The sequence below is a fragment of the Mesoplodon densirostris genome, chromosome Y (genome assembly GCF_025265405.1).
Source record: "Mesoplodon densirostris isolate mMesDen1 chromosome Y, mMesDen1 primary haplotype, whole genome shotgun sequence".
Classification (NCBI taxonomy): Eukaryota; Metazoa; Chordata; class Mammalia; order Artiodactyla; family Ziphiidae; genus Mesoplodon; species Mesoplodon densirostris.
The window spans coordinates 12,501,362-12,528,218 of NC_082682.1; the positions used below are offsets into that span (position 1 = coordinate 12,501,362).

Sequence of the window (26,857 nt, forward strand, 5' to 3'; positions counted from 1 at the left end):
GAGGATCCCACATGCCATGGAGCAGCTATGCCCGTGAGCCACAAGTACTGAGCCTGCGTGTCTGGAGCCTGTGCTCCCCAACAAGAGAGGCCGCGATAGTGAGAGGCCTGCACACTGCGATGAAGAGTAGCCCCCACTTGCTACAACTAGAGAAAGCCCTCGCACAGAAACGAAGACCCAACACAGCAAAAATAAATTAATTTAAACAAAAGAGAATAAGGTCTTTGAATTTAAAAAAAAAGTTTCCACTACAAAGTCGGGGTAGCTGTAACTACTTTTCGTTTCCAACTCTTTGCTTTCTCTTTCTTTGGATTTATTGTTTACATAATTTTCTATGTACTTATTACTAATTTAGCTTCAGGCTGTCTCTTGGATGTTTAGGTCTCTCAGTATGATCAGGCACATCAGATAGTTGATAAATTTCATCTTCTTGGTTTAGGATGGTTAACCTGAAATGCTCACCATCCTCATCTTAGGGCTTGCATTTCCTTCTTTCCTGTGTTGGAACTTTGTCTCCTGTACCCAGGGTTGTCTGTTTTTGTCACCCTCTCATTTTAGTAAGTCACATCCTTCAAGCTTCCTGAGAAAAGAATGTGTAGGAGATAAATTTTGAAACTTTGCATGTCTTAAAATTTCTTTCTATTTTGCCATCTCTGTCTTTGTTGTTGTCATCGTCATTCTCCTTCCTTGGAGACTTTCTCAGCATCCAAGTCTATTGAAAAATTTTTGAGCATATTTTTAGTTTCACAGTACTCTTGTCCTCTCATTATTCCTTTTTATAGGATTGTGTGCTTTCTTCATGTGCACAGTATTTTTTACCTGAAGTTAATTAATGATAAGTTTAAAGTTAGTTGAAAGTTTTCTTCTCTTTTCATTGTCCCTGTTTTCCCAGTTGCTTTTTTCCTATTCATTTTAGTGTCTACAGACCTTTCATGTTAACTCCTTTCTTCACATGTCTAATGATTTTTGGTGGTTTACTCACATTTAAGAACAGAATACTAACAAGCAGATTGGAGCATTGTTCATAAAAGCCAAAAGTTGTAAACAGCCGAGATGTCCATCAGGAGATGAATGGGTAAACAAAACATGGTATATGCCTACAATGGAATATTAGTCTACTATTAAAAGGAATGACCCATTATATGTACTTTTACCTGTTCTTTGATGAACCTGGAAAATATTATGCTAAGTGAAAGAAGCCAGGTACAGAAGGCCACACATTGTGTAATTCCATTTATATGAATTTCCCAGAATAGGCAAATCCGTAGAGACAGAAAGTGGATTAGTAGTCGCCAGGGGATGGGTGAGGGAGGGGTGTGGGAATTAGGACTGACTGCTAATAGGTATAAGGCTTGTTTTGGGATGGTGGGAATGTTCTGGAATTAGATAATGGTGATGGTTACACAAAATAGTGAATGTACCAAAAACACACTGTAGTGTGCACACTTTAAAGTAGTGAATTCTATATTGTGAAATATATCTCAACTTTTTAATGCTATAAGAAAAGAGGATGCATTTAAATAATGACAGGTCAAAAGAGGTGCTTAGGAAAAGAGATACTTTTACTAAAATGGTCCTTTATTATTTGCACTGTGGAAGTCAAATGTGATCTGAAGGACACCATCACATGGTGAAATCCAAATTAGTTTCATTCTTTATATTAAGATTATATGCTTAGGTATAGTTATAATCTATATTTTGTTACATGTAAGATTTTAAAACAGATTAGAAGCTCTGAGTGAAAGGGATAGGCTTGTTGACCATTTGGCATTTTATTGGGAAGCCTCATCCCCACCCTCATGTCACTGTTTTTAGTCTTTTTTTCCCCCTCTTAGTGAGGTCAGATTTCCCCAAGAAGAATCTTCAGATCGATTGCCTGGAAAGCATAGGCTTGATGGGGAGCTGACTGTGGGGTGAGGGTGGGGGCAGAGGGAAAGGTCCAGGCATTCAGTATATAAACATTTGCTTAATTCCCTGTTTAAAAATTATTTTATTTTATTTTTTAAATTATTTGTTTTATTTTTGGCTGCATTGCGTCTTCGTTGCTGAACGCGGGCTTTTCTCTAGTTGTGGCGAGGGCTTCAGTAGTTGTGGCTCACAGACTCCAGAGCGCAGGCTCAGTGGTTGTAGCGCACGGGCTTAGTTGCTCTGCGGCACGTGGGATCCTCCCGGACCAGGGATCAAACCCGTGTCCCCTGCATTGGCAGGCAGATGCCTAAACACTGTACCACCAGGGACGCCCCCCCACCTTTTTTTTAAGTACAGCATCCCCTCTCTGTCTGCTGCCCCACAGGCAGAGACGGTCACACTTTATAGAAGTGAAACCACTCTAGCTTTTTGCTAGGAACAGGGATGGACAGTCTCCCTTCAGCACTCCTCCTTCTAGAGGTGTATGTCAGATGCTTCCTTCTTAGAGTTCAGCTTCTTGGACTTGCTGAGTTAGTTAACCATTCATCCATCTGCTTACCAGCTTCCCAGATTTTGATACTCTTGCCTCGTCTTCTGTTCTCTTCATCCTAATGAACTAATCCTGTTGTGAAAAATCCCTTGGGTGTTTTAGTGGGGTTTCAGGGGAATGAAAGGAAATGCCTGTGTTCAATCTGTCATCTTTACCATGAAGTTTTATCTTGTTCTTTTTTTCTTATTTTTGCAATCTTGTTCTTTTTCTTTAACCATGTAGTGAAACAGCATTGTTTTAGCATTTCTAGTTTATATAGTCCAACATTTATTAATGGTATTATTAATATACCTTGATTCCTTTTTTTTTTCCCCACTGTAACGTGTGGCTTGTGGGATCTTAGTTCCCTGACCAGGGATTGAACCTGGGCCCTCAGCAGTGAAAGCACTAACAACTGAACTGCCAGATAATTCTCAGATACCTTGATTACTTTTAATGTTTATTCTTTCTTATAAGCCAGAGACTGTGGCATCAACCACAGTCTTGGTCCAAGGCTTCTTATCCTTATTTGGATGTAATTTGACTTCATAATATTGTTTGTTAATGGAATGCTGAAGTGTGTTTAGAGTCCTTTGACAGAAATGTGGTTGGTATCCTATTTAGGACATGAAACACAGTGTTTGGTTATCCAGTTCTTATGTCTTATTGCAGGTGGAATGCAATGACATTGCGTAGAATTATCCCTTGCCCCAAAGGGCAAACGAGCAAATTCAACTTTTAGAAATATGAGTCTCTTGAATAAAAAAAAAAATCCCACAGGATTCAGAGGCAAAAAGTATACAAATCAATTTTCACAGCAAAGTAAAGGAGCTGTTACAGTGGAGGATTCCTGGACTGAATGTCAATATTATGACATAGTATGAGTCTGTTTCGTGTTTGGTAGTTGCAATCGTTGTTGCTTTTGTTGTGGTCATCCATTTGCAATGCTTGGTGTCAGTTTATCTCTTGTAAAAACAAAATACAGTGTGTGTGGGGAAAAAAAAGAAATATGAGTCTTTTGTGTACTGATGTGACTGATAGAGGATATATTAGTTTTTAATCCTTACGTTTAACACACAAAAGTATTAGATAATGTGCACTATTTTGACAGGGACCAATTTTTTTGGTCAGTTTTGGCAAATACTTTATTGTCTTAAAGTTTTGGTTTGCTGGCTCTGTCTGCAGTCCCCTTCGGTTACCTGTGTGTGCATGCACGTATATGCAGAGTGTAATTGGCAGGAGCTTTTTAGGTTGTGTAGACAAGGAGCAGGCAGAAAGGGGGCCCTTCTGGAGTACCAGCTGTGATTCTTAGTGCCCACACCCCTTATAGGGAGAGTGCACCGTTTTTTAGCTAATTTCCAGGTATACTTTGTTCTGTGAAGGAAACAAAACAGGTTGATATGATGAGCGACATTGGGAGGCTGCTTTTGAGATCGGGCTGAGAGCCAGGAGAGGAGGGTTTTGTGCAGAGGAGGGGGGAGGGTCAAGACTATAATGCTTTGAGGTAGGCCTAACTGAGCATATGTGAGCAAAGAGATTAGACTGATGTGACTGGAGTGAGGTAACTTAGAGGTAAAGGGAAATGAAGTAAGATTGCAGAAATCAGTCAAGAGCTGGATGGTATACAACCCTGTAAGTGCAGGTCGGGGTTTCATTCTCAGTACAGTGAGAAGATGTTGGAGGATTTTTAGTTGGTTGGTGTTTAGGCTGGGGGAGTAGCAATATGTAGTAGTTTACTTTTTTGTTTTAAAGAAAACATTCTTAGTTGCTCATTAGAGAATAACTGTAGAAAGGTAAGCATAGATGCAGTAGACCTGTCGGGGGCTATTATAATAGCCCAGGAGAAAGATGATGGTAGCTTGATCTAGGTGGTAGCTATGGAAATAAAGAGAAGTGAATTCATTGGGCGTAAATTTTGGAGATAGTACTCAGTACTTATCTTTTTTTAATATATATAGAAATTTATGTTATTCATTTTTGGCTGGGTTGGGTCTTGGTTGATGCACACAGGCTTTCTCTAGTTGCAGCGAGCTAGAGAAACTCTGCATAGCATCCCCCATTGTCAACATCCCCTACCAGTGTAGTACATTTGTACAACTGATGAACGTACATTGACACGTCATTACCACCCAGAGTCCATAGTTTTCATTAGGGTTCACTCTTGATTTGTATATTCTAAGGGTTCGGACAAACGTATAATGACATGTATCAGTCCTTTAATATCAGAGTACTTTCACTGCCCTAAAAATCCTCTCTGCTCTGCCTGTTCACCCCTTCACAGTCTCAACCCTGGCAATCACTCATCCTTTTACTGTCTCCATAGTTTGCTTTCCCAAGCATGTCAAATAGTTGGAATCACACAGTATGTAGCCTTTCCAGATTGGCTTCTTTCACTTAGTAATGTGCATTTCAGGTCCTTCTGTGTCTTTCCATGGCTTCATAGCTCATTTCTTTTTAGCACTAAATAATATTCCATTGTCTGGTTGTACCATAGTTGGTTTATCCGTTCACCCACTGAAGGGCATCTTGGTTGCTTCCAAGTTTAGGCAGTTATGAATAAAGCTGCTATAAATATCCATGTGCAGGTTTTTAACGTAAATATAAGTTTTCAGTTCATTTGGATAAATAGTGAGGGCACTATTGCTGGATCCTACAGTAAGAATATGTTTAGTTTCATAGGAAACCACCGAACAGTCTTCCAAAGTGGTGGTACCATCTTGGGAATTTCCTGGTGGTCCAGTGGTTAGGACTCTGCACTTCCACTTGCAGGGGGCACAGGTTCGATCCCTGATCAGGGAACTAAATCCCACAAGCCACGTGGCTCAGCAAAAAAAAAAGAAAAAAAAAGGTGATGGTTCCATTTTACATTCCCAGGAGCAATAAATGAGAGTTCCTACTGTTCCACATCCCCGTCAGCATTTGGTCCTGTCAGTGCCCCAGATTTTGGCCATTCTAATACGTGTGTAATAGTTTCTTGTTGTTTTAATTTTCATTCCTTTGATGACATAAGATACGGAGCATTTTTTCATATACTAATTTACGGTCTGTATATCTACTTTGGTGAGGTGTCTGTCCAGGCCTTTTGCACATCTTTTTCATCAGGTTGTCTGTTTTCTTACTGTTGAGTTATTTTTTTTTCTTTTTTAAATAAATTTAGTTTATTTATTTTTGGCTGCATTGGGTCTTCATTGCTTTGCACAGGCTTCCTCTAGTTGCAGCAAGCAGGGGCTACTCTTTGCGGTGTGCGGGCTTCTCATTGCAGTGGCTTCTCTTGTTATGGAGCACGGGCTCTAGGCATGTGGGCTTCAGTAGTTGTGGCATGCGGGCTCAGTAGTTGTGTCTCACGGGCTTAGTTGCTCCGTGGCATGTGAGATCTTCCTGGACCAGGGATCGAACCTGTGTCCCTTGTGTTGGCAGGCAGATTCTTAACCACTGTGCCACTAGGGAAGCCCTTCTCCTTCACTTTTAAAGGATAATTTTTCAGGATTCCGAATTCTAGGTTGGTAGGATTTTTTCTCTCAGCAGTCTAAATATTTCACTACTCTCTCCTTGCTTGCATGGTTTCTGAGGAGAAGTTAGATGTAATTCTTATCCTTCCTCCTCTATAGATAAGGTGTTTTTTCCCACACGCTTCTTTCATGATTTTTTCCTTTATCTTTGATATTTCATATTCCTGAAGGTTGAATATGATATGCCTAGGTGTAGTTTCTGGCATTTATTCTGCTTGGTCTTGGAGCTTCCTGGATCTGTGGTTTGGTGTCTGATGTTAATTTTCGAAAACTGAGTCATTATACCTCAAATACTGCTTCTTTTTCTCTCTCTCTTCTTCTTGTATCTCCATTATGTGTATGCTGCATCTTTTGTCATTATCTCACAGTCTTGGATATTCTGGGGTGTGTTTTTTTTAACCCATTTTTTTTCTCCTTGCTTTTCAGCTTTGGTAGCTTCTATTGCTGTAGCCTTAAGCTCAGAGATTGTTTCCTCAGCAATGTCCAGTGTACTAATGAGGCCATCAGAGGCATCCTTCATTTCTGTTACAGTGTTTTTGATCTCTGGCATTACCTTTTGATTCTTTCTACTTTACATCTCATTCATTACATTACCCATCTATTATTTCATGGCCTCCTTTTTTCATTAAACTCTTAGTATATTAACTATAGTTTAAAAAAAATCCTGGTCTGATAATTCCAGTATTCCTGCCATATCTGACGGGTTTTAGTGCTTCTTTATTCTGTGCAAACTGTGTTTTTTTTTTTTTTTTGCCTTTGAGTATGCCTTGTAATTCTTTGTTGCAAGGCAGACGTAATCTACTAAATAAAAGGAACAGCAGTAAATAGGCTTTTAGTGATATAGAAATGAGGTATGGGGGAAGGAAAACCATTCCATAGTCCTGTGATAAGGTGTCACTCTTTTAGTGAGCCTTTGCCTCTGGACTAAGAACTTTACACCACATGCTTCTTAGTTTCCCCCCACCTCCTTGGGTGAGACAGGATGGTTAGAATGGGCTGGAGCTGGTTTTCTTCCCTCAAGTAGGTTAAGCTCTGATGAAATCCCAGCAAGTTTGACTCCGGTAAAATAGCTTCTCATAGATCAGGCCTTGTTAAGAAGGTCAAGAATGTTCTGGTGTATTTCACAATGGTTCCTTTACCCCAGTCCCCACCAACCCCCCACCCCCGCTGGAAGCACACAGGGAATTTTCTCCAGTGTTCACTGTGAGGGCCTGTTCGAGCTCCTAGAGGTAAGACTCACCAAAGTGTGGAGTCCCACTTATGACTGGGTCCCCCTAGAGTTTTTAAGAGAGGTCATGCTGAGCCTCCAACAGTTTGTCGCATCCAGTTCAGGATTTCCTCCTGGCATGGAGGTTTCTACTTAAGAGTTTTCTGCGCTGGCAAGTTGTGATTGTCTGTATCCACCTTTTTGTCTCTTTTTACTTGTTAGGATGGAGTGGTGACTTCTAAGTTCCTTACATGCCAAGCTGGAAACCAGAAGTCCCAAATTAATTTTTAATGTTTGTGTCACACAGGAGTTCTAGGTTCTGGATTTTATGGTTGCTTACTTTGGAAAATTTTGCTGTTTAACATTGGCTTTTCAGATGTTTTTGCTTTCTTAAGTTGCTTTTTTTTGCTTTGCGTAGGTGGCACAGGAATGGATCAGCTCTCCAAACAAAGAGAAATTCCATCAGTTGCATTTACGAAAATTTCCTGCTGATTATAAAAAATACTGGGAGTTTGTGGGTAAGTTCTTCCTTACGTAACTTGGGCTCTATCATATAATAATTGGAGATTGCTATTTGAGGGAACATAATAATTGCTTGAAGTTTCTGGGATATAGGTTTCCTAAGGTCAATTTGTAAGCTCTTACAAAGAATATGTTTAAAGTCTTTACTTAATGAGGATAATTACTGGGACAGTTATAAAATTCATGGTTTTAACCATTGTGCTAGCAGAATACCACAGGCCAAAGTGTCCCTAGATGCTGGGCAAGGGAGAGAGAAGGTGAGTGAGGGAGTTTGACTGGCGGGGGTGGAGGGGATGTTGACATGATCGTGCGTACAGATTCTGAGTAAATCTCTCTGCCGTCTCTGCTCTCACTTCATGAGTTGTCTGGAGCATGTGTCACAGTTATATCTTAGTTATAAATAAACCAAGCATTTAGAACCCTTTAAAATAAAAAATATAAATTATCCATCTGCCTCCTTCCCCCTTGCAGTCCATCCCACTCCATAAATTCACATAAGAAAAAAAGCGTGTACATATATTTGGGGGGAAAGGTATTATATGTTCACTGTAGAATATTCAGATAACATTAGCCAATAGTAAAATAAACATCACTCACAGTTCCCATCATTCAGAGATCATCTTATGAACATAGTAGTGTATATCTTACTGCTAGACTTCCTATTCATCTGAGTGAAGGCGGGGTGGGTAGGGTTATTTTACCTAAGTGACTTCTTTCATGTATTTATTCAGCAAATATTTACTGACTTTATACTACCTGATAGTGTATGATTCTAGATGCTAGGTATGTAGCTGTGATGAAAACATAAAATTCCACCTTCGTGAAGCTTACATTTGACTTATTTTCATTTAGTCTATTATAAATGTCTTTTCAGAGATAAATAATAATAGCATGTTCAGTGTTTGTAGTTATTCCATTGTAAGCGTATTCCATAGTTCTATTTAACCAGTAATTTCTAGTTAGACATGTACATTACTTACGGTTTTTTACTGTTACACTGAAAAAATCCCTTTGCTAGATCAAACAGTGTGTGCATTTTAAGACTTTCGGTTCATATTGCCTCTGTCTACCAAAAAGAATACCATTTTCACTTCTGACATAAGAATGTAAGAATGCATCTCTTCTCATTTGCTAGTTTAAACTTATCCCCCAGTTTTATATGGAACATGTATCTCATTTGAAGTTGTAGTTTTTGTCCTCAAATCTTTATTGGTCTTTTGTATTCTTGCGGGGTGGATGGATAATTGTCTGTTCATGCCTTTTGTCCTTTTTTTTCTCTTAAGGAGGTTATTTTCTTACTTGTATGCATTGTTATTTTTTTTTCAATTTCATTATTTGCTGTTCAGTTTCACATGCAGTTTTTGAGGCAGACAATTTTTATCTTCACATGTTCAAAAATACCGTATTTATTTCTTTACTGTTCAGTTGGTTTTAGAAATCAGATAAATACTTCCATATTTTCTTGTAGTAGTTTTATATTTCTTTCTAATATTTAAATCACTGATTTATCAGCCATTTATCTTGATGGTATGATAGAATCACATAGCATTTACTCTTGTGTCTGACTTCTTTCATGTAACATGTCTTCGTAATTCATCAATTTTGTGTGCATCTTTGGTATTTTTTCATTGCTGTGGTGGTATTTCAATATGTGACTGTGTCACCATTTTACTGTTGATGGACATTTTTATTATTATTATTTTTAAGAAGTTTTTTTGGCAGTGCCATGCGGCTTGTGGGATCTTAGTTCCCCGACCAGGGATTGAACCCGGGCCACAGCAGTGAAAGCGCCGAGTCCTAACCACTGGATCGCCAGAGAACTCCCGTTAATGGACATTTTTTTCAGCAGTTTAGGCCTGTGTGTCAGGGCTCCCCAAGCCCATGCCCACGTTCAGTGATTCACTAGGAGGACTCACAGGAATTATATTCATGCTCATGGCTGTGACTTACTATGGCAAGAGGATACAAAGCAAAATCAGCAAAGGGAAAAAGGAAACCAGGAGCAAGATTCCAAGAGTCATTTCCCAGCGAAGTCACACAGGACACACTTAATTTTCCCAGTAGTGGGCTGCAACAACCCATGTGACACATTATCTGCCGGGGAAGCTTAGAGACCCAGTGCCTAAAACACCCTCTGCCTAGCCCACATTCATGATTTTCACAAGTAAAGTGGGTGTTTGACATAAGCTGTAGAGAAAAAATTTGGCAAACAGGTAAGGTACAGTGAGCCATTGTCATCAGCAAATGATGAGAGCTGTCTGGAAAACCAAGTTCCCAGATTCCAAGGGGGGCCAACCTTGTAAGCAGGCCTTTCTAATGATAGCAGCCTCAGGCCTTCTTCTACACACAACATTTTATGAATAATGCTACTATGATCATTCATGTGTCTCTTCGTGTTATGTGAGGGCATTTTTGTGGAGTCTGTCTCCTGAAGTGGGTCTCAGAGTCTCAGGGTATTATGCGTGAGCTTAACATGAGTAGATAATGCCCAGCTAGTCATGCAGAATGACATGCCCCACCAGCGTATGGAAGTCACGTTGCTCCATGTCTCTGCCAACACATTTGTGTTGATTGTGCTGTTCATTTTAGCCGTTGTAGTGTGCGTGTACTGATGGCCATTTGTGGTTTTATTTTGTAATATCCTGGCTATCAGTGAGATTGAGCACCTTCTCATATATTTAGTAGATGCTCAAGTAACCTCTCTGGGGAAGCACCTATTAAATTAAAGACTCTTGTTCATTTTCTGTTAGTTGTCTTTTCCTTACTGATTTGTAGCAAGTTCTTTATGTAATCTGGATATAAACCATTCTCCCACTTTGGCATGCATTATGACTCTCTTAGTGATGTCTTTAAAATTCTTATTTTATTCTTGTTTAGACTTTATTTTTTAACATAACAAATGCATCTGTGTATTTTTTTATGGTTAATGGTCTGTGCCTCATTTAAGAAACCTTTCCCTGCTGCAGGTCATAAATATATTATCTTAACATCTAGAACAGGTGTCAGCAAACCACAGCTTGCAGATCTACCCTGTATCCTGTTTTTATACTGCCCAAGAGTAAGGTTCTTACATTTTTTTAAGGTTTTGAAAAAAAGATGATGATGAATATGCAACAGACATCATGTGTAGCCGGCAAAGAAAAATCTGGCTCTTTACAGAAAGTTTGCCAATCCCTTTTCTAGAGGCTTCGCTGTTTTGCCGACCAGGAATGGATTTTGTACACGAGTAAGATGTAGGGGCCATGTTTCATTTTTTTCCCTAATGGAGATGTAATTACCGCAGTAGTATTTATTGAAAAGATTATCCTTTCTCCATGGTCTGCAGTGTCATATTTGTTACAAATCTAATGTCCATTTAATGCACTGACCTTTTTCTGGGCTCCTTTCTTCTTTGTTGGATCATTTGCCTACCTTTCTGCCCATATCACGTTGCTTAATTTTACTTAATTAAGCTTTATTATAAACATTAATGAGCAAGTCTGCTTACCTTGTTTGGCCTTAAGAGTACGTTGGCTATTCTTGTCCCTTTGCATTACCATGTAAGTTTTAGAGAAAAAAAGATGTGGACATTTGTTAGGAATTGGCATCTTTCTAATACTGATTTGAATACAATACATACTGTCAGTTATTTAGGTTTACTTTCAGTAATGTTTTACAGTTTTCTAGGGAGAGGTTTTGCAGATCATCATTGGTTAGATTTTTTTCTTTTGGTGTCATTTGTAATTATTTAAGTGACTATCTCTAATAGAGATGGACCTAAAAATTCATAGTAAAACATTATTTTGTTGCTAAAGTATTAACCATGATTTCTTAATATTAGATAGCTAGACAGTGTTCAAGTTTTCAGTTTCCTCATAAAGAACAATTTATTTCAGCCTGCTTGAATTAAGATCCAAGTTAGGTCCACTCATTGACATTGTTAATATGTCTTCTTCAATTATAATTGTCTCCTTCATGGATTTCCCCCCTCCTTTGTAATTTATTTGTTGAAGAAATTGTGTTGTTGACACTGTAGAATTACAGGGTCTGTGTCTGTGTCTTGCTGATAGCATCCCCCTGGTGGTGTTTAGTATGTTTTTCAGTCCTTTGTACTTTTTGTAAATTGATAGTTGGATCTAGAGGCTTGATCAGTTTCATTTGACCTAATATTTTTGGCAAAACTAGTTCATAGCTGAGGTTGGTGTGTTCCTTTATCAGGAGGTGCTTGATCTCTAATTTCTCTTTTTGTAATACTTATAACCATTGATCCTTAATGCCTTGATTAATTATCTTACTAAAGGATACAAAATGGTGATATTTTTATTTGATCATTTCTTCATGTATTTGCTATTGTAGTTCTATAAAGAAAAAGTGCTCCATTTTATTTGATTACTCAGTAGTATACTTTATAAAGAAGGGTAGAATAAGTATTGATACTTGACTCCTGACCAGTTTTCAAAATAATGACTTAATTCTCTGCAAGTGCTGGGTTGACCAGTGAACTTTAAAAAAAATGTTTTTTCGTTATGAACACATGGACTTAAATACACTTGTTTCAAGTCTTTGTAATTGGTTTCTTCAAGTTGGCTCCTGAGCCCTTTAGACAGGACCCTACTAGTCTTTGAGAGCTTTCTTGCTACCTGATACAACCGATACCATCTATATGTTTTATCCTGTATGTGAGCTTTCAATTTTCTAAGTAGCCTTAGTATCTTTGGGTAGAAAAAGTTATTTCAAGATCAGTATTGGCATGTTATATGCTGTTTACAAGTAATACATGTAAACATAAGGATACAGAAAGGTTAGAAGAGGAAGATTGGAGAAAGCTACTCATGCAAACCCAACTAAAAGAAACTTGTTTTGCTCTGTTAATACCAGACTAAATAGACTTTACGGCAGAAGAGCATTATTTGAGATTAAAAGCGAGTATTTCACAATGATAGCAAGTTCAGTGAACAGAAGATAGGACCATTTTGAATACCTAATAAAATATATAAAGAAAAAACTGATAGAACTAGAGTGTACTCTTTACATATATGTGAGACCTTTGAACCATTCATTTTTTTCTTTTCTTTTAGTTTGGAAATTATACATCAACTTTTACCTCTTTTGCCATTTAGTAGTTCAGGTGAAAACTTAGAGTGTACATGATTCAAACTTTACAGATTTCATCGATACTTTAAGTGTCTCCATAGATAAGGCAAAATCTTAAAAACTTTAACCCTGTTTATGTGTTCCACTTTGTATATTATTATTGTTACGTATTTTAACTCTATATTTTAAACTGTGTAAGACATACAGTTGGTCCTCTGTATTTGCGGGATTTGCATCATCAGATTCAAGCGTGGATTGAAAATATTCATGGAAAAAAATTCCAGAAAAACATGTTTGCTATGCACCAGCACCTATTTACATACCACTTATGTTGGATTTACAACTATGTCCATAGCGTTTGCATTTTATTAGGTAGTATAAGTAATCTAGAGATGATTTAAAGTGTACTGGAGGATGTGCGTGGGTTATATGCAAATACTACGCCATTTTACATAAGGGACATGAGCATCTGAGGATTTTGGTGCCTGCGGGAGTCCTAGAACCAATTCAAGGACTGTACTCTGTGTAGTGCCTTGTGCAGCCCTTTTTTGTTTGTTTGTTGATTCTACTAGTTCATGTATTCTCTCCTGGTGCTTTGCTTATTTCTAATATGTTGGTCATTGTCTTTGGAAAGTTATTTAAAAAATAATCAGGGGCCTAGGATGATACGATGTCCTCTTCCAGAGAGGATTTTTCTTTGCTTCTGCCAGGATTCTGGGAGTACTAGCAATGTGGGATCATCTTAATCCGGTTTAAAGGATTGAGCTTTCCTGAAGTACTCGGGTGAATTGAAGCTGCCTTCATTGTTGGGTGTAGTCCTTCATGGTCCCTACCTGAAGCTTGAGGGCTACCAGTATGCCTACTTTATCTATGCAGGCCCTGGACTCCAGTTTTTGTCTCATTTTTTGTACAAGGCTATCCCAGGTACTGCTCAAATTCCTGGCTGCCACTCCCTGAAGAGTTCAGATGTTTCTAGGGAAAATACTGGGCTGGCCCTTGCGGATCTCCACCTTGTTCTGGATCTCAACAGAGTGATTCTTCATTGTTGTATTTGCTCTCTGATGCCTTCAAATAGACATTTCTTACATGATGCATTTTTTAAATTCTTTTTTGACTTAGTAGTTCAGTCTACTTAATCCTAGTACTTCGTGCTTTGGTTCAGTATGTTGTTGCTGGATTTGGCAGTTGGTACTGAACTTTTTAATTTTAGAGCTTGCTCTGTTTTCCCAGCCCCATTTATTTTACGACTGTCCTTTCCCCCTTGTTTGAAATGCCACTAGTAGGCTCAAAATTCTTACGTGTACATGGATCTGTTTCCAGATTTTCTCTTGGGATTTTGAAAGTAGGGCACAAAAGTGAAAATTCCTTGATTAAAAACTACGGTAAACTTCAAGGAAAAGAAATTTATTAGCTACTTTTGAATATTATGACTTCATCTATTTTGGCTTTGTAGCAGGTTTTAAGAAGACTTTTATAATGCTGTGTGATCAATATTTGTCAATGCTGACTAGCTTAGACTATCATTTTGAAGTATGTACAAAGTCCGCTAGTGCTGTATACTTGCTTGAACTTGGTACAAGCGTTTAATATCCTTTAATCTCATGTAAAATAATTCTGTTAGAATAAATGCTGGCTTCTTCTTGTGTTATAGTTTATCTTGAGGAATGTGAACTAGCTAAACAGCTTCATCCAAAGGAAAGTGATTTGGTGTTTTTGGTCCCTGAAAGACTAAATGGAGAGAAGAAGGATATAGAGAGAAATCGCCTGCAAGTACCCCGTGAACATTACTGTGGCTATGTTCATACGTTCCGCCGCACTTCAGTCAGTAAGTACCTAATGAGACATGGAAGAGAAATCTGTCAGCAGCTCATCTTTTAATCTCCCTCTAAATTAGGCTTTACTAGCCATGTATTTGCTATACATTTACCAGCCCTCTATTTGCTGTACATTTACCAGATGTATATTTGCTCTATGTTTACCAGACTGTATTTGCTAGGTTGATTACTTACCATTCAGAGTCCTCTTTTAGTTTTTCTAGACTCAGCTGGAAAAGGCCCAGCATGTATTGCTTTAGACTTAGGATTTTAAAGCTTTCTTTTGTAATGTCTTCTCCTTCTAGTAAATTCCTTCATCTGTCAGTGTGTTTGTTATAAAACAGACAGTTTGCAAACCATCTGTTTGTTAAATCACATTCCAGCCTTGGTTTGGGGGCTAATTATTGATGAGCAGACCAAACACAGAACTAATTGTAAGGCAACTGGAGGGGTTTACTGTTTCATCACTCCCATCCATTGTGGTGTAGGGACTTCTCTCCCTAAGGTAGCATAACAAAAATAATGTTAGCTTGAATTTAAGGACTACTGACTGTGTGCCAGCCAGTGTGCCCTGTCCTTCCTGTACACATTTATCATCTTTTCCCAGAGCCCTGCAAAACAGAATGGTTTGTTCCCTGCTCATTGGGAAATCAGAGTTCAGGGATGTTAAGTAACATATCCAAAGACATCCTTAGTATTAAACACTCGGTCCAGAATTGAAACCTAATTTTGTTTGACTACGAAGTCCACATGCTTGATATATGCCAAGCTGCCTTTTTGACATTGCTGCTCTCTTAGTCTCTGTTATGGGAAGAGAATATGTGATCATTATTCCTTCACCTTTTTGTATCATATCTTAAAAATAGCAACAAAGCTCTTAGAGTTTAACATTGTGCCGCATCATAACTGGTGTGCCATGTCCACTATTGTGTGATCGGAGCTCAGTTCTTTGTGCAAGATGCGTTGAGCACCAGGGATATCTAGCTTCATCTGTGCTTTCAACTCTTACAAGTGGTTACATTTGCCAAAGTTCTGTTTCTAAGATTTAGCAATGGTTTCTGTCTCCTTCCCGGAACTCCTCATGCATCCAACTACCTGACGTCTCCATTTGGAGATTATTAGACATTTCAAACCTACTGCAAAAGGAAGCACTTGATTTACTGCCTGACATCTGCTGTTGCTCCGGTTTTTCCCAACTCAGCATGTGGGACCTCCATCCCATTCTTCCAGTTGCTCAGCCCAAAACCTCAGAGTCATCCTTGAGTCCTGCTTTCCCTCGCACGCTCCATCTAATGCATCAGGAAGTCCTGTCGGATCTTCCTTGGCCATATATTCTACATCCAAGCACCACCTCTCCTGCTGCCTCCTGGCCCACGTGACCATTCACTTTTACCTAGATTTTAGCCTCTTAAGTTGTCTTCTTGTGCTTTTTCCATTGCAGTTTATTCTTCTTTCACGATAAGTGATTCTTTTAATGTGTGACTTAGCGAGTGTCACTTACCTGCACGGAGCTGTCCTGTGCTCTTGACCTGACTCAGAGTCATGTTCAGAGTGGTTAACTGCAGAGCCCTCTGAAGTGTAGCTGCATTTACTGTCTTGGTCTTCTAGCTTGCTTCTCCCTGCTTTTCCTTCTAGCCATTCTGGCCTTCTTCCTGTTGTGAAAATAATCCAGGCACCTCGCTGCCCCATTGTCTTTGCAGTTGCTGATTCTCTGCCTGTAACCCACTTTCCCCGGTTACGGGCATGGCTCACTCACTTAATGCCATGGCTCTGCTCAAATATCATATCAGGAAAACCTCCCCTGACTCTCCTGTCTACAACAACACTCCCTCACAACCCTCATCACTTCCTCATCCCCCTTCTCGGCTTTCTTCCTAGCACTTACCATCACCTGACATGTTTATTTGCTTTTCTGCCCCCTTCTTCTAAAAAATAAGCCTCCAGAGGACAAGAACGTTGCCTGGTTCTTAGGAGGCAGTCAGTAGATACTTACTGAGAAAATTATTTAAATGATGTATAAAAAACATGTTACAGGGCTTCCCTGGTGGCACAGTGGTTGAGAGTCCGCCTGCCGATGCAGGGGACATGGGTTCATGCCCCGGTCTGGGAAGACCCCATGTGCCACAGAGCGGCTAGGCCCGTGAGCCATGGCCACTGAGCCTGCGTGTCTGGAGCCTGTGCTCTGCAACGGGAGAGGCCACAACATTGAGAGAGGGCTGCATACCCCCAAAAAAAATGTTAACAAAACACCTTGTTCTGAATAACCTTTTTAACTGGACACTGATATTCACTGGTAACTGAAATTGCTTTTTCTCCTTCTTGATAATAGTGCGTAATGGGAAATCTGAGTGTTCCCTTTCCATCCAGACTCAACATAATTTACCAGTCAATTTAAATGAATTCGTGAAATGTCTTGTAATCAGCTCTCTGGTGACTACACAGAGGAAGTTGAAAGCCATGTCTTTGCTGAGTGGTCGGAACCAACTGGCCAGAGCCATTCTGAATCCAAACCCCATGGACTTCTGTACAAAAGATTTACTAACTACAGCATCTGAGAGAATTGTGAGTGACAGTCATTTGATAACAGGGGAAGTCAGAACATTTCATGTCAAGATGTTAAAGCATGTTATTTTTATCTGTCACACATTCCCTGTTGTCTACAACAAAGACATAGTCACCATGTGTGCCCAGTGACGTTTTTAGTGCTTAGTTTTCTTTAATATTGCAAAGTAGTTCTTTGTGTTAAGTTAGTCAGCTTACCTCAGGAAAAAAGGTAGAGTCCAAAAAGGAATTGAAAATATGCTTGCAGAGCAGCATTAAAATGTGAGGTGAACATCGTACTTAACGGTTTGTTAGGTAATTAAATACAGGAGTAAGAGGAGGTTTAATGGAATGACTTTTGCATTTGAATGATCAGTGGAGCATTGACTGGTACTGTTGTCAGTGTGACGACGAAGTTGTGATTTTTGTGTGAACACATATTTCTCATTGTTGTAAGAGTTGTGTGTAAGTTCCAGGAAATTAACACAGAGACAGGCGGAGGGAAAGGAATGCTATTTGAACCCCTGTCTTGTGTTAGGACTTTCATATGCATTTTCTCAGTGAGTTCTCACCCTCTAAGGAATCCCAGATTTAATGATTGTCAAAGCCTGAAGCCCAGAGAGGTTAGGAGTTTAGAGACCTAGCTTTTGAGTGAAACTGAGGTGTAGACTCAGATCTGACCCCAAATCCATGTTGTTTTGACTGTATCACTTGTGTTAGGAAAGGAAGTCTTGGAATGTTTTTACTGTCTAAAGAGAGAATTGACTAAAATGGGAAGAACCACGGAATAAAAAGAAGAAAAGTACAAAACAGTTTATTGTGATCATCTTTATAAGAATCACAAATAAAAATATAGTTGTTGTGGTTGTAGGTGGACTGAGGCCTGTAGACTCATCAGTAGCTCTTTCCAGTAGTGAAAGTGGTTCTTAGATTAAGGGTCATTTTGGGGTTTTGCCTGATCATCACCAAAGCATCTGTCTGACAAAGGTCAGCAGCAGTTCAAACAGATGTCTTCCACTCTCTCGCTCTCTTGTGCCATCCCAGGAAGAACCACTCGTTCTCACTAGTGTCTTTTGTATAGATTGCCTACCTAAAAGATTTCAATGAAGACCAAAAGAAAGCGATAGAAACTGCATATGCCATGGTGAAACACTCCCCAGCAGTTGCCAAGATCTGTCTGATTCATGGACCACCCGGGACAGGAAAATCAAAAACCATTGTGGGCCTCCTGTACCACCTACTGACAGAGGTAGAGTGTGCACAAGGGCATCTGTGCCCTTAATTGAGTATGTTGTTTTACTTTAACTAATGTGTAAATAAGTACTAAAGTGCGTTTTTTCCCTTCACTTCTGTGTATCTTTTTGATACTGTGTGGAACTATATCAGATAAAGCGGTAGCAGAGGTAGAGAAGGTTATAAGAAATAAAAGGAACAGAAAATGTTATCTTGTGTGAAACTAAGGGCCAGAAGAGTGTTCTTCGGGCTTTATTATAGGTCACGGCTAATCCCAGGAGACAATCTTGAATGTATTCCTGGGTTACATTTTGGATTGAACATTGAATAAAATAAGTGGATAGTAAGGTAAGGCTCAGAGAAGTTAGATAAAATTTTATGCCAGATTAATTTTTATTTTTTGGGCACACCATGCGGCATGTGGGATCTTAGTTCCCCGACCGGGGATCGAACCTGGGCCCTTGGCAGTAAGAGCACTGCGTCCTAACCACTCGTTTGCCAGGGAATTCCCAGCCAGAGTAATTTTTTAACATCAGTGTAAGATGTAGGTGCTTTTATTTACTTTTAACTATTTATTAGGGGAACTTTCAAATATATGTGACAGTAGAGAAGAACTATAACACTGCATAATAGAGCTTATCAGTATTGTTTGTTTGTTTTTTGGTTTGTTTGTTTGGTGCAAATTGTCGAACCAGAGGAGGGGGCATTCAGATGAGAACTCCAATGCCAAAATCAAACAAAACCGTGTCCTTGTGTGTGCACCTTCCAATACAGCTGTTGATGAACTTACAAAAAAAATTATGCTTGAATTCAACGAGAAGTGTAAAGACAAGAAGAATCCTTTAGGTATGATACTTATGTGGGCTTTTCATTTGTTTTTGTTTTCAGTGTTTAGTGTGGGTAACTTTGAATGACAAAGAGCAAGCCAGTTCTGGTCATTTTTTCTACTTGAGGCTGTGGCCCATGTGTACTTACTGCTTTGTTTACTGAATATTTTGGAGCATTTATTCTGTGCCAGGCCCTGTGCTGTTTGAAACACCTTAGAGCAGCCCTTGATTCAGTTGTGTAGGGGTTACGGAAGACTTTTAGAGGAAATGATATCTAAGATGAAACTTGGAAGAGCAATGAGGAAGTGAAGTGGGGAGAGGACTCTGGTGGAACTTACTGTACATAAAAAGGACCAGAAGCCAGAGAACCGTGGATGGTTCAGTCTAGCTAGAATATAACAAGCTCCACCAAGGCAAGGGGTTTTAAAAATATGTTCATTGTAGTAACCCCCGTGCCTGGAACAGTGCCTGGCACTCAGTTGGGACTTAGTAGATGTTTAGTGACACAAAAGCTAGAGCAGTCATCACTTATGGTTACCGAGTGCTCACTATGTGTTAGCACTCAGAGTAATCCTCTGAACCATGCAATAAATAACCTATCTACATTTTATAGGCGGAGAAGCTGAGGAGTTGAGATGTAAAGTATACCACAGGGATAAGTCTTTACAGTTGACAGATTGAAGAGCATTGCCACCGAGGATTCGGGATGCTTGAGCGAATGTGTAAAGTCATTTCTGTGCACTTAACCTTAACACCTCCTCTCACACCAGCCATCCTGAGTGGCGTGGTTATGGCTCTGGGTTGGGCTGTTCTTCTAAGCACATGTATCTCGTCTTCCCTAAGCAAATTTTATTTTCCTTGGGGTTACCTGGCAGTGACCTAAATCAGTTAAGATTCAATTGGGCTGCAAATAATAGACACTCCAAATACAGTGGCTTAACTATGATAGAAGTTTATTTCCTTCTTACTCAGAAGCCCAGAGATGGGCAGCTGAGGGATGATACTGGCGTGATGACTCTGCTTCCGAGTCTTCAGAGACCTAGGGTCTTTCTACCTTGTTGCTGCACTACATGGGACCCCCCACTCCTTAGTGCACCTCATGGTCAGAAACGGCTGCTGCAGCACCAGTAGTCCCATCTAGCAAGTGCAAGGAAAAAGGGACAGATATACTAGCTGTGCTTTAAGGAAAGTTGTGAGACGCTGCCAGTAGCACCTCTGCTTATTTCCTTTTGGCCAGAACTTAGTCCCGTGGCCACACCAGCTGCAGGAGCAGCCAGGATGTGTCGTCTGTCTTCGCAGGGATCACGCACATTTCCCCTTTTATTGCACATGTATTAGCTACATGTAGAGGTCATTTGCTTTTAAAACTGAAAATGCATTGTCAACGGAAACTTTTCTACTCACCATTATGTTTGTGAGAACTATGACTTTATGTATCGCTGTATATGGATACGGTCATTCATGTTAACTGCTATAGGGTGTTTCATCTGTGAGTGCACAGTTCATTCGTTATCCATTGATAGAAATGTAAGTTCTTTCCCTTTTTTTTTTTTGTTATTTCAAACTTTATTCCTGTACTTGTGCCTGTTTCTCCAGTGCAGGATGAAAACGTTTACTGCAGTGACTGAGTTGTATTGTGTTGTACTGTACAGCAGCTGAAGGGAGTACACTGGAGTACTGTGTTCTTACTCACGTCTCCTGAGTATTCATACAGGCTGCTAGGGCAGTGCTTTCACACTGTGGCTTGTGACCAGTTAGTGGATTGTGAAATCAGTTTAGGGAGATCAGACCCAGCATACTTAGACAAGATAAGATAGAACAGAAGAGAACAGAAAAGATTAGAGTGTAGGTAGTGAGGGGTAAAGTATTGTTTTGTGAAACCTGTTTTATTGGTGAGGTATGAGTGTACTGGCTTTCAATGTGAAGTGTACCTCATACTATAGATCACGGTCAAAAGAGTTTATAAAAACACTGGTCTAGTGTATATATACCTAGAAATGAAAATGCTGGGTTGAAGGATTTGTGCAGATTCTAGATAGTGCCCGGTTCTGCTCCAAAGTGGTTGTATCAAGTTATACAACCGAAAACAGTTCCCACGTGATTTTCACTTTCCTTTCCCTGAGGGAGGGTAATAAGCCCCTTTTCAGGTGTGGGCTGACAACACGAGAAGGCTGGGATGAAGGTGGCACAAGTGTAGTGTCTAGGTTGGATTTTTAATATTTTTGTTAGAGAGAAAATGACATCTCTTGTCAGTAAAGACAGCTTTTTTCTTCTTATTCAGTACTTTCATTTTTGCTTCTTTTCACTATGTCCAGTGGTCCTGGGTGTCCTTTACGGAAATACCTTGGACATCTCACCATTATGTGTGATGTTTGTTCCTGGGGTTTGGTATATACGCTTTTATCAGGTTAAAAAAGTCCCCGTCTAATTAGAGTTTTTTAATGAATGGGTGTTGAATTTTACTGCATGCAGTTTTTTTTTTCATTCATATACCCCTCCCCCTCACCGTATGGCAGTGCAAGCACAGAGTCCTAACCAGGGAATTCTGCTTTTCTTTCTTTCTTTCATTCTTTCTTTTCTTTCCTTTCTTTTCCTTTCCCTTTTTTTTTTTTTTTTTTGTGTGTGTGGTTCACTGGCCTCTCACTGTTGTGGCCTCTCCCGTTGTGGAGCACAGGGTCTGGAAGCGCAGGCTCAGTGGCCATGGCTCCCGGGCCTAGCCGCTCCGTGGCATGTGCGATCTTCCCGGACTGGGGCACGAACCTGTGTCCCCTGCATCGGCAGGCGGACTCTCAACCACTGCGCAACCAGGGAAGCCCCTTTTCTTTTCTTTCTTTTCTTTCTTTTCTTCTTTCTTTCCATACCCCGAGGCTTAAGGGATCTGAGTTCCCCGACCAGGGTTTGAAACCAGGCCCATGGCAGTGAAAGTGCCGAGTCCTAACCACTGGACTGCCAGAGAATTCCCTACAATGCTTTTCTAATGTGAAAATATCCTTTATTCCTAGAATAAGGTCTGCTTGGTTGTGTACTATTATTTTTTTACCACATTGCTGGATTGCTATTGATTTTTTTAAATGAGGGCAGCCTATAATTTTTCTTTGTCATATCTTTGGTTTTAGTATTGAAGTTATACAGACTTTAAAAATGAAGTTATACAGGGCTTCCCTGGTGCCGTAGTGGTTGAGAGTCTGCCTGCCGATGCAGAGGACATGGGTTCGTGCCCCGGTCCTGGAGGATCCCACGTGCCACGGAGAGGCTGGGCCCATGAGCCATGGCCACTGAGCCTGTGCGTCTGGAGCCTGTGCTCCGCAACGGGAGAGGCCAGAGCAGTGAGAGGCCCGCATACCACAAAAAAAAATAAAGAAAGAAGTTATACAGACATTTATTTGGGATGTTTCATATATGACAGAGAATTACCTGTTACTTGAAGGTTAATTTGTCTTTAGTGTTGTTTTTTGGGGGGACTTCTTGTTTGTTTGTTTTTTGTCTGTTTTTTGACAGATGGGTAAGTTTCTGTCTGCTGAATGTCTTTAATTGTTTATTCAAGTTTTCTACATTTGAGTGAGTTTTGCTAATTCATATTATTCAAGAAAAATTTCCACTTCACCTTAGGTTTTCAAATATATTGGCATAACATTGGTCACTGTATTCTCATTTTTAAAATCTCAACCATATTTTGGTTGGGTCACCTTTGTCATTCTCTGTATTATGTATTTAGGCTCTAAGTCCACATGTGGCATGGGCCTATAGTTGGAAAGTCCTAGAAGAGAGTTTTTTTTTCCCAGCTAAGCCCAGGCCAAGATAGATTCATGTCTTTTTCATCCCTCCACCTCTTCCATGCCCTCTTACTTTCTAGTGGACATTAAAATCCAAGCCCCCATTAAAAATTTCTATATGTTGATTGGAATGGTAGTTTTGCTGATGTAGATATTTGTCAAACTCTGTAGAACTAAGGATTTTTAAATCTCTGCATTTGATTGTATGTAAATGAAAAAACAAACACCTAAGCATCTAGAGAGTGACCAGCCCTCACCCTGTTCCCTCCAGGGAAGCCACAGCATCTCAGGGGCTTTCACCTCTGGTTTTCACCTTTCTCTTTGTTTTTGGCCCCTAGGAATTTCTCTTACATCCTTCTGAGCTCACCCTGCAATTTAAAGGATGTCTGTTTTAATTTCTGGAGCATTTTTAGATGCTTATAGTGGGTATAAATCTCATCCACCTTTCTGGTAGAAACACAAGTTAGCAATTTTGACACCTTCAAGTAAATGTTGGTCCGAGAAGATGGCTTCAAATTTTAGAAGAATGAGCTGAACTCGGAACAAAAATATGTGTAAACAGCTGTATAATGAGTTCATTTATTCATTCAGTGTATGTTTATTGTACTTACGTGCCAGCTGCGGTTCTAGGCAGTGACCAAAACAAAACCTGGTTCTTATGGGACTTGGATTCAGTGGAAGGAGATAGCAAACAAGTATGTGATGTGTCAGATTGGGATAAGTGCTAATAAACGCTGCATGATTGCTATAGTTTAGTAGTTCAGTGAAGCAGTGGGAGACTTTTCGATTAAATAATATCTGAAATGTGCTAACCTAAAATTAAAATGTGGTTAATAAACCAGTTAAATGATGCTGACAGTTTTTGGAATTACCATATTCCAGAATTTCCAGCATCTTGTGTCCCTTAGATCCTGGAGTGGCATTGTGATGTGGAACAGAGTTTCAAAACCGTGGTTCTCAGTATTCTGCAGAAAAGCATTTGATGGTCCTGTAAGATTCTGTTTGGGGAATTCAGACATGCATTAATAGAGAAAAGTCTTCATCTTCGAAATATCCTATGGTCAAGAAATTTGTTTTATTTTCACTCGCCATTTCCCAAATACATTTTACCATGGAGTGATGTATAGAACATAGTTTGAGAAGCATTAGTGTAATAGAATCTCAACTCTGCAGTGTACTGCTTGTGCCACCTCAGTAGCTTTTACTAGGTGGAAATAAATCCTTGCCTTATAGGATTCTTATGAAGCAAATCTAAAAGAATGTGTGTGGAACCTCTAGCGCAGTTCCAGGTATTTGGTTGATTAATAGTTCATGTTAGCTCCTTTCTCTGATTGTTAATATATTTGCTTAGAAATAATTATTATGTACAGAAATTGACAGCATTCTTATTAACCTCTAAGTGTGACTTGTATCAACAGGAAACTGTGGAGATATAAATTTAGTACGTCTAGGTCCAGAAAAGTCTATTAATACTGAGGTCCTAAAATTCAGTTTGGACAGCCAAGTTAACCACAGAATGAGTAAGTACTGAATAAAGATATATATTAATTGATTTCTGTTTCTTTTTGTATGGTAGAAAATGGCATGGGCATTAAAGGTAATTTGGAGATCCTAGAAGTAGTCTAGTTTTGAAAGCTAGTTTTTCTTCTCATTGTGTATGCATATGTGTGTATTTGTTAGAATTAACAGCTTTTTATCTTTTTTTTAAAGAAAAAGACTTACCTTCTCATATTCATGAGATGCACAGAAGAAAGGAATTTCTAGGTCATCAACTAGATGAACTTTCTCGCCAGCGTGCTTTATGCCGAGGTGGAAGGGAACTACAGGTATCTAAACATGTCTTGATCAGTGTTTTTTAATAGCTCATAGATAAACTAGTTGGTGAGTATTTGATGCCATTCTTTCATTGTGGAATAGCATAATTTGTGTATAAAAATGTACAGAGAAATGGTATGCCTTATATTAGGGGTTAAACTTTTTTTTAAAAGAACAAGATAGTAAATATTTTAGACTTTGCAGGCCATGTGCAGTCTGTTTTAGCCACTGAACGCCACTGTTAATAGCATGAAAGCAGAGTAGATAACACGTAAGTGATGCCCCAAGTTGGCCTGCTTAAGCAGAAAGAGCGTACCTGCAGTACTCTGAACAGAACTGAATCATACACACTATTAAGAATTTATTGGACTTCCCTGGTGGTCCAGTGGTTAAGAATCTGCACTTACACTGAAGGGAGCTCAGGTTCGATCCCTGCTCAGGGAACCCTAGTTCCTCATGAGCATTCCTCATGCTGCACAGTGTGGCCACCAAAAAAGAAAAGAATTTATCAAATTAACACCTACTGATTGAAGCATGGGGTGCTGGTTGTTGGGTTGCTGGATAATGAGCTGATGTTTAAAAACAGACCACAAGAGAAAGCGAAATAGAGAAGTTTATTTTCACAGGTCTTGAAGAAGGTATAAGGCATGTCTCATGGGGCATGACAGGCAGGTCAAGGGAGAGTGCAGACAGAGAGAGGCAGGCCCTGGCGCACATGTCATTATCAGAGTCCATGGGTGGAGTACTTTGGGGTTCCCAGGCTAGGGCTGGATTGGCCAATTTTAACCAAAAGAGCAGGGTTTTGGTAAGTAGCTTGGAGGGTCTCTTATCTAAAGGGCATATAAGGGGAAGGCACTGGATGGCAGAGGAGACTGTTGATCACAAGAGCTAATGTTGGCTGGTGGGCCGGTGACTCCACGGGCTGCCATCTAGGGCGTGCATGTGTGTGAAGGGGCCTAGTGTTAGTTTGGGGTCTCTGCAGGCTGCTTGGCCAAACAAAATGGATGCCAGGGCATCAGTACCATGGAGTAGCTTAGCTAAACTCTGACCCCCAGCAATACAGAAAGACTGATATAGAGAAAACACACTGGGTGAATCAGTTTTTCATTGGTAAAGTACTGGCTCACCCTTTTGAAATGTGAGACAGTCCATTGGAAAGCATTTTAAAATGCTTAATTTAATTTTAATGATGGCATTCTGATTTTTTTCCAGAGGCAAGAATTAGATGAAAAAATGGCCAAAGTTTCACAAGAAAGGCAGGAGCTTTCTTCTAAAATTAAAGAGGTAAGTAGTTCACCTGTAGCACTTTACTGGTATTACTTTTTCTTTTTTTAAATTATGAAATAGTTCAGACAACCTGTGGTCTTTTCTCAATTACATTTAAAAATTGGGGGGAATTCCCTGGCTGTCCAGTGGTTAGGACTCTGCTTCCATTGCAGGGGGTGTAGGTGTGATTCCTGGTCAGGGAACTAGATCCCATGTGCTGCAACTAAGAGCCTGCATGCTACAACTGAAAGATCCCTCATGCTGCAACTAAAAGATCCCACACGCTGCAGGGAAGATCCCACATGCCACAACTAAGACCCAGCATAGCCAAATAAATAAATAAATAAATAACTATTTGAAGATACAGGAAAAAAATTACACGTCTGAATTCAGGTAGAGTGACAGTGGCTGGGATGTGGCCCAAGAAATATAAGCACCTTTTTTCTCAGTTTTTGGCTGAAAGCATATACTCCTTTTACTTGTGTTTGATCACAAAAAATCCTTCTATAACATGTATAACTTTTCCCAGTTTTCTTTGGATATAAAAATATCAACTAACATTTATATTGGTCAAAGCTAGGATGAGCCAGGTGTGTACCCCATCACCAGAATGCAGCCCTTAATGAAATGAATTGGCGGTCAGGGAAAGAGAGGGTAATACTCAACCGGTAATGGTATTTGTATTTTTGAGCTGAGGTTTTCCTCTTGAATGTATTATTGACCTTCTCTGTGTGGCTAAATAAATATAATTGAACTTAATGTGTATTTCCACTAGCAGTTTGTTATGTGGAAAGCTTTTTATTAAAACTTTAAGCTGAGCCCAAAATTAATCTTCCCACA

At 39.6% G+C, this 26,857-nt stretch overlaps 1 protein-coding gene across 1 annotated transcript in view; it reads left to right on the top strand.

Moving 5' to 3' along the window:
* LOC132482899 (probable helicase senataxin) overlaps positions 1-26,857 on the top strand; it is a 63,209-nt gene that overhangs the window by 17,476 nt on the left and 18,876 nt on the right. The window contains exons 9-16 of the mRNA XM_060088169.1: positions 7,572-7,671; positions 14,400-14,573; positions 16,892-17,124; positions 18,185-18,352; positions 19,032-19,182; positions 24,355-24,456; positions 24,647-24,762; positions 25,964-26,035. Coding sequence (XP_059944152.1) covers positions 7,572-7,671; positions 14,400-14,573; positions 16,892-17,124; positions 18,185-18,352; positions 19,032-19,182; positions 24,355-24,456; positions 24,647-24,762; positions 25,964-26,035 — 1,116 coding nt within the window. The remainder of the gene's footprint in view (positions 1-7,571; positions 7,672-14,399; positions 14,574-16,891; positions 17,125-18,184; positions 18,353-19,031; positions 19,183-24,354; positions 24,457-24,646; positions 24,763-25,963; positions 26,036-26,857) is intronic.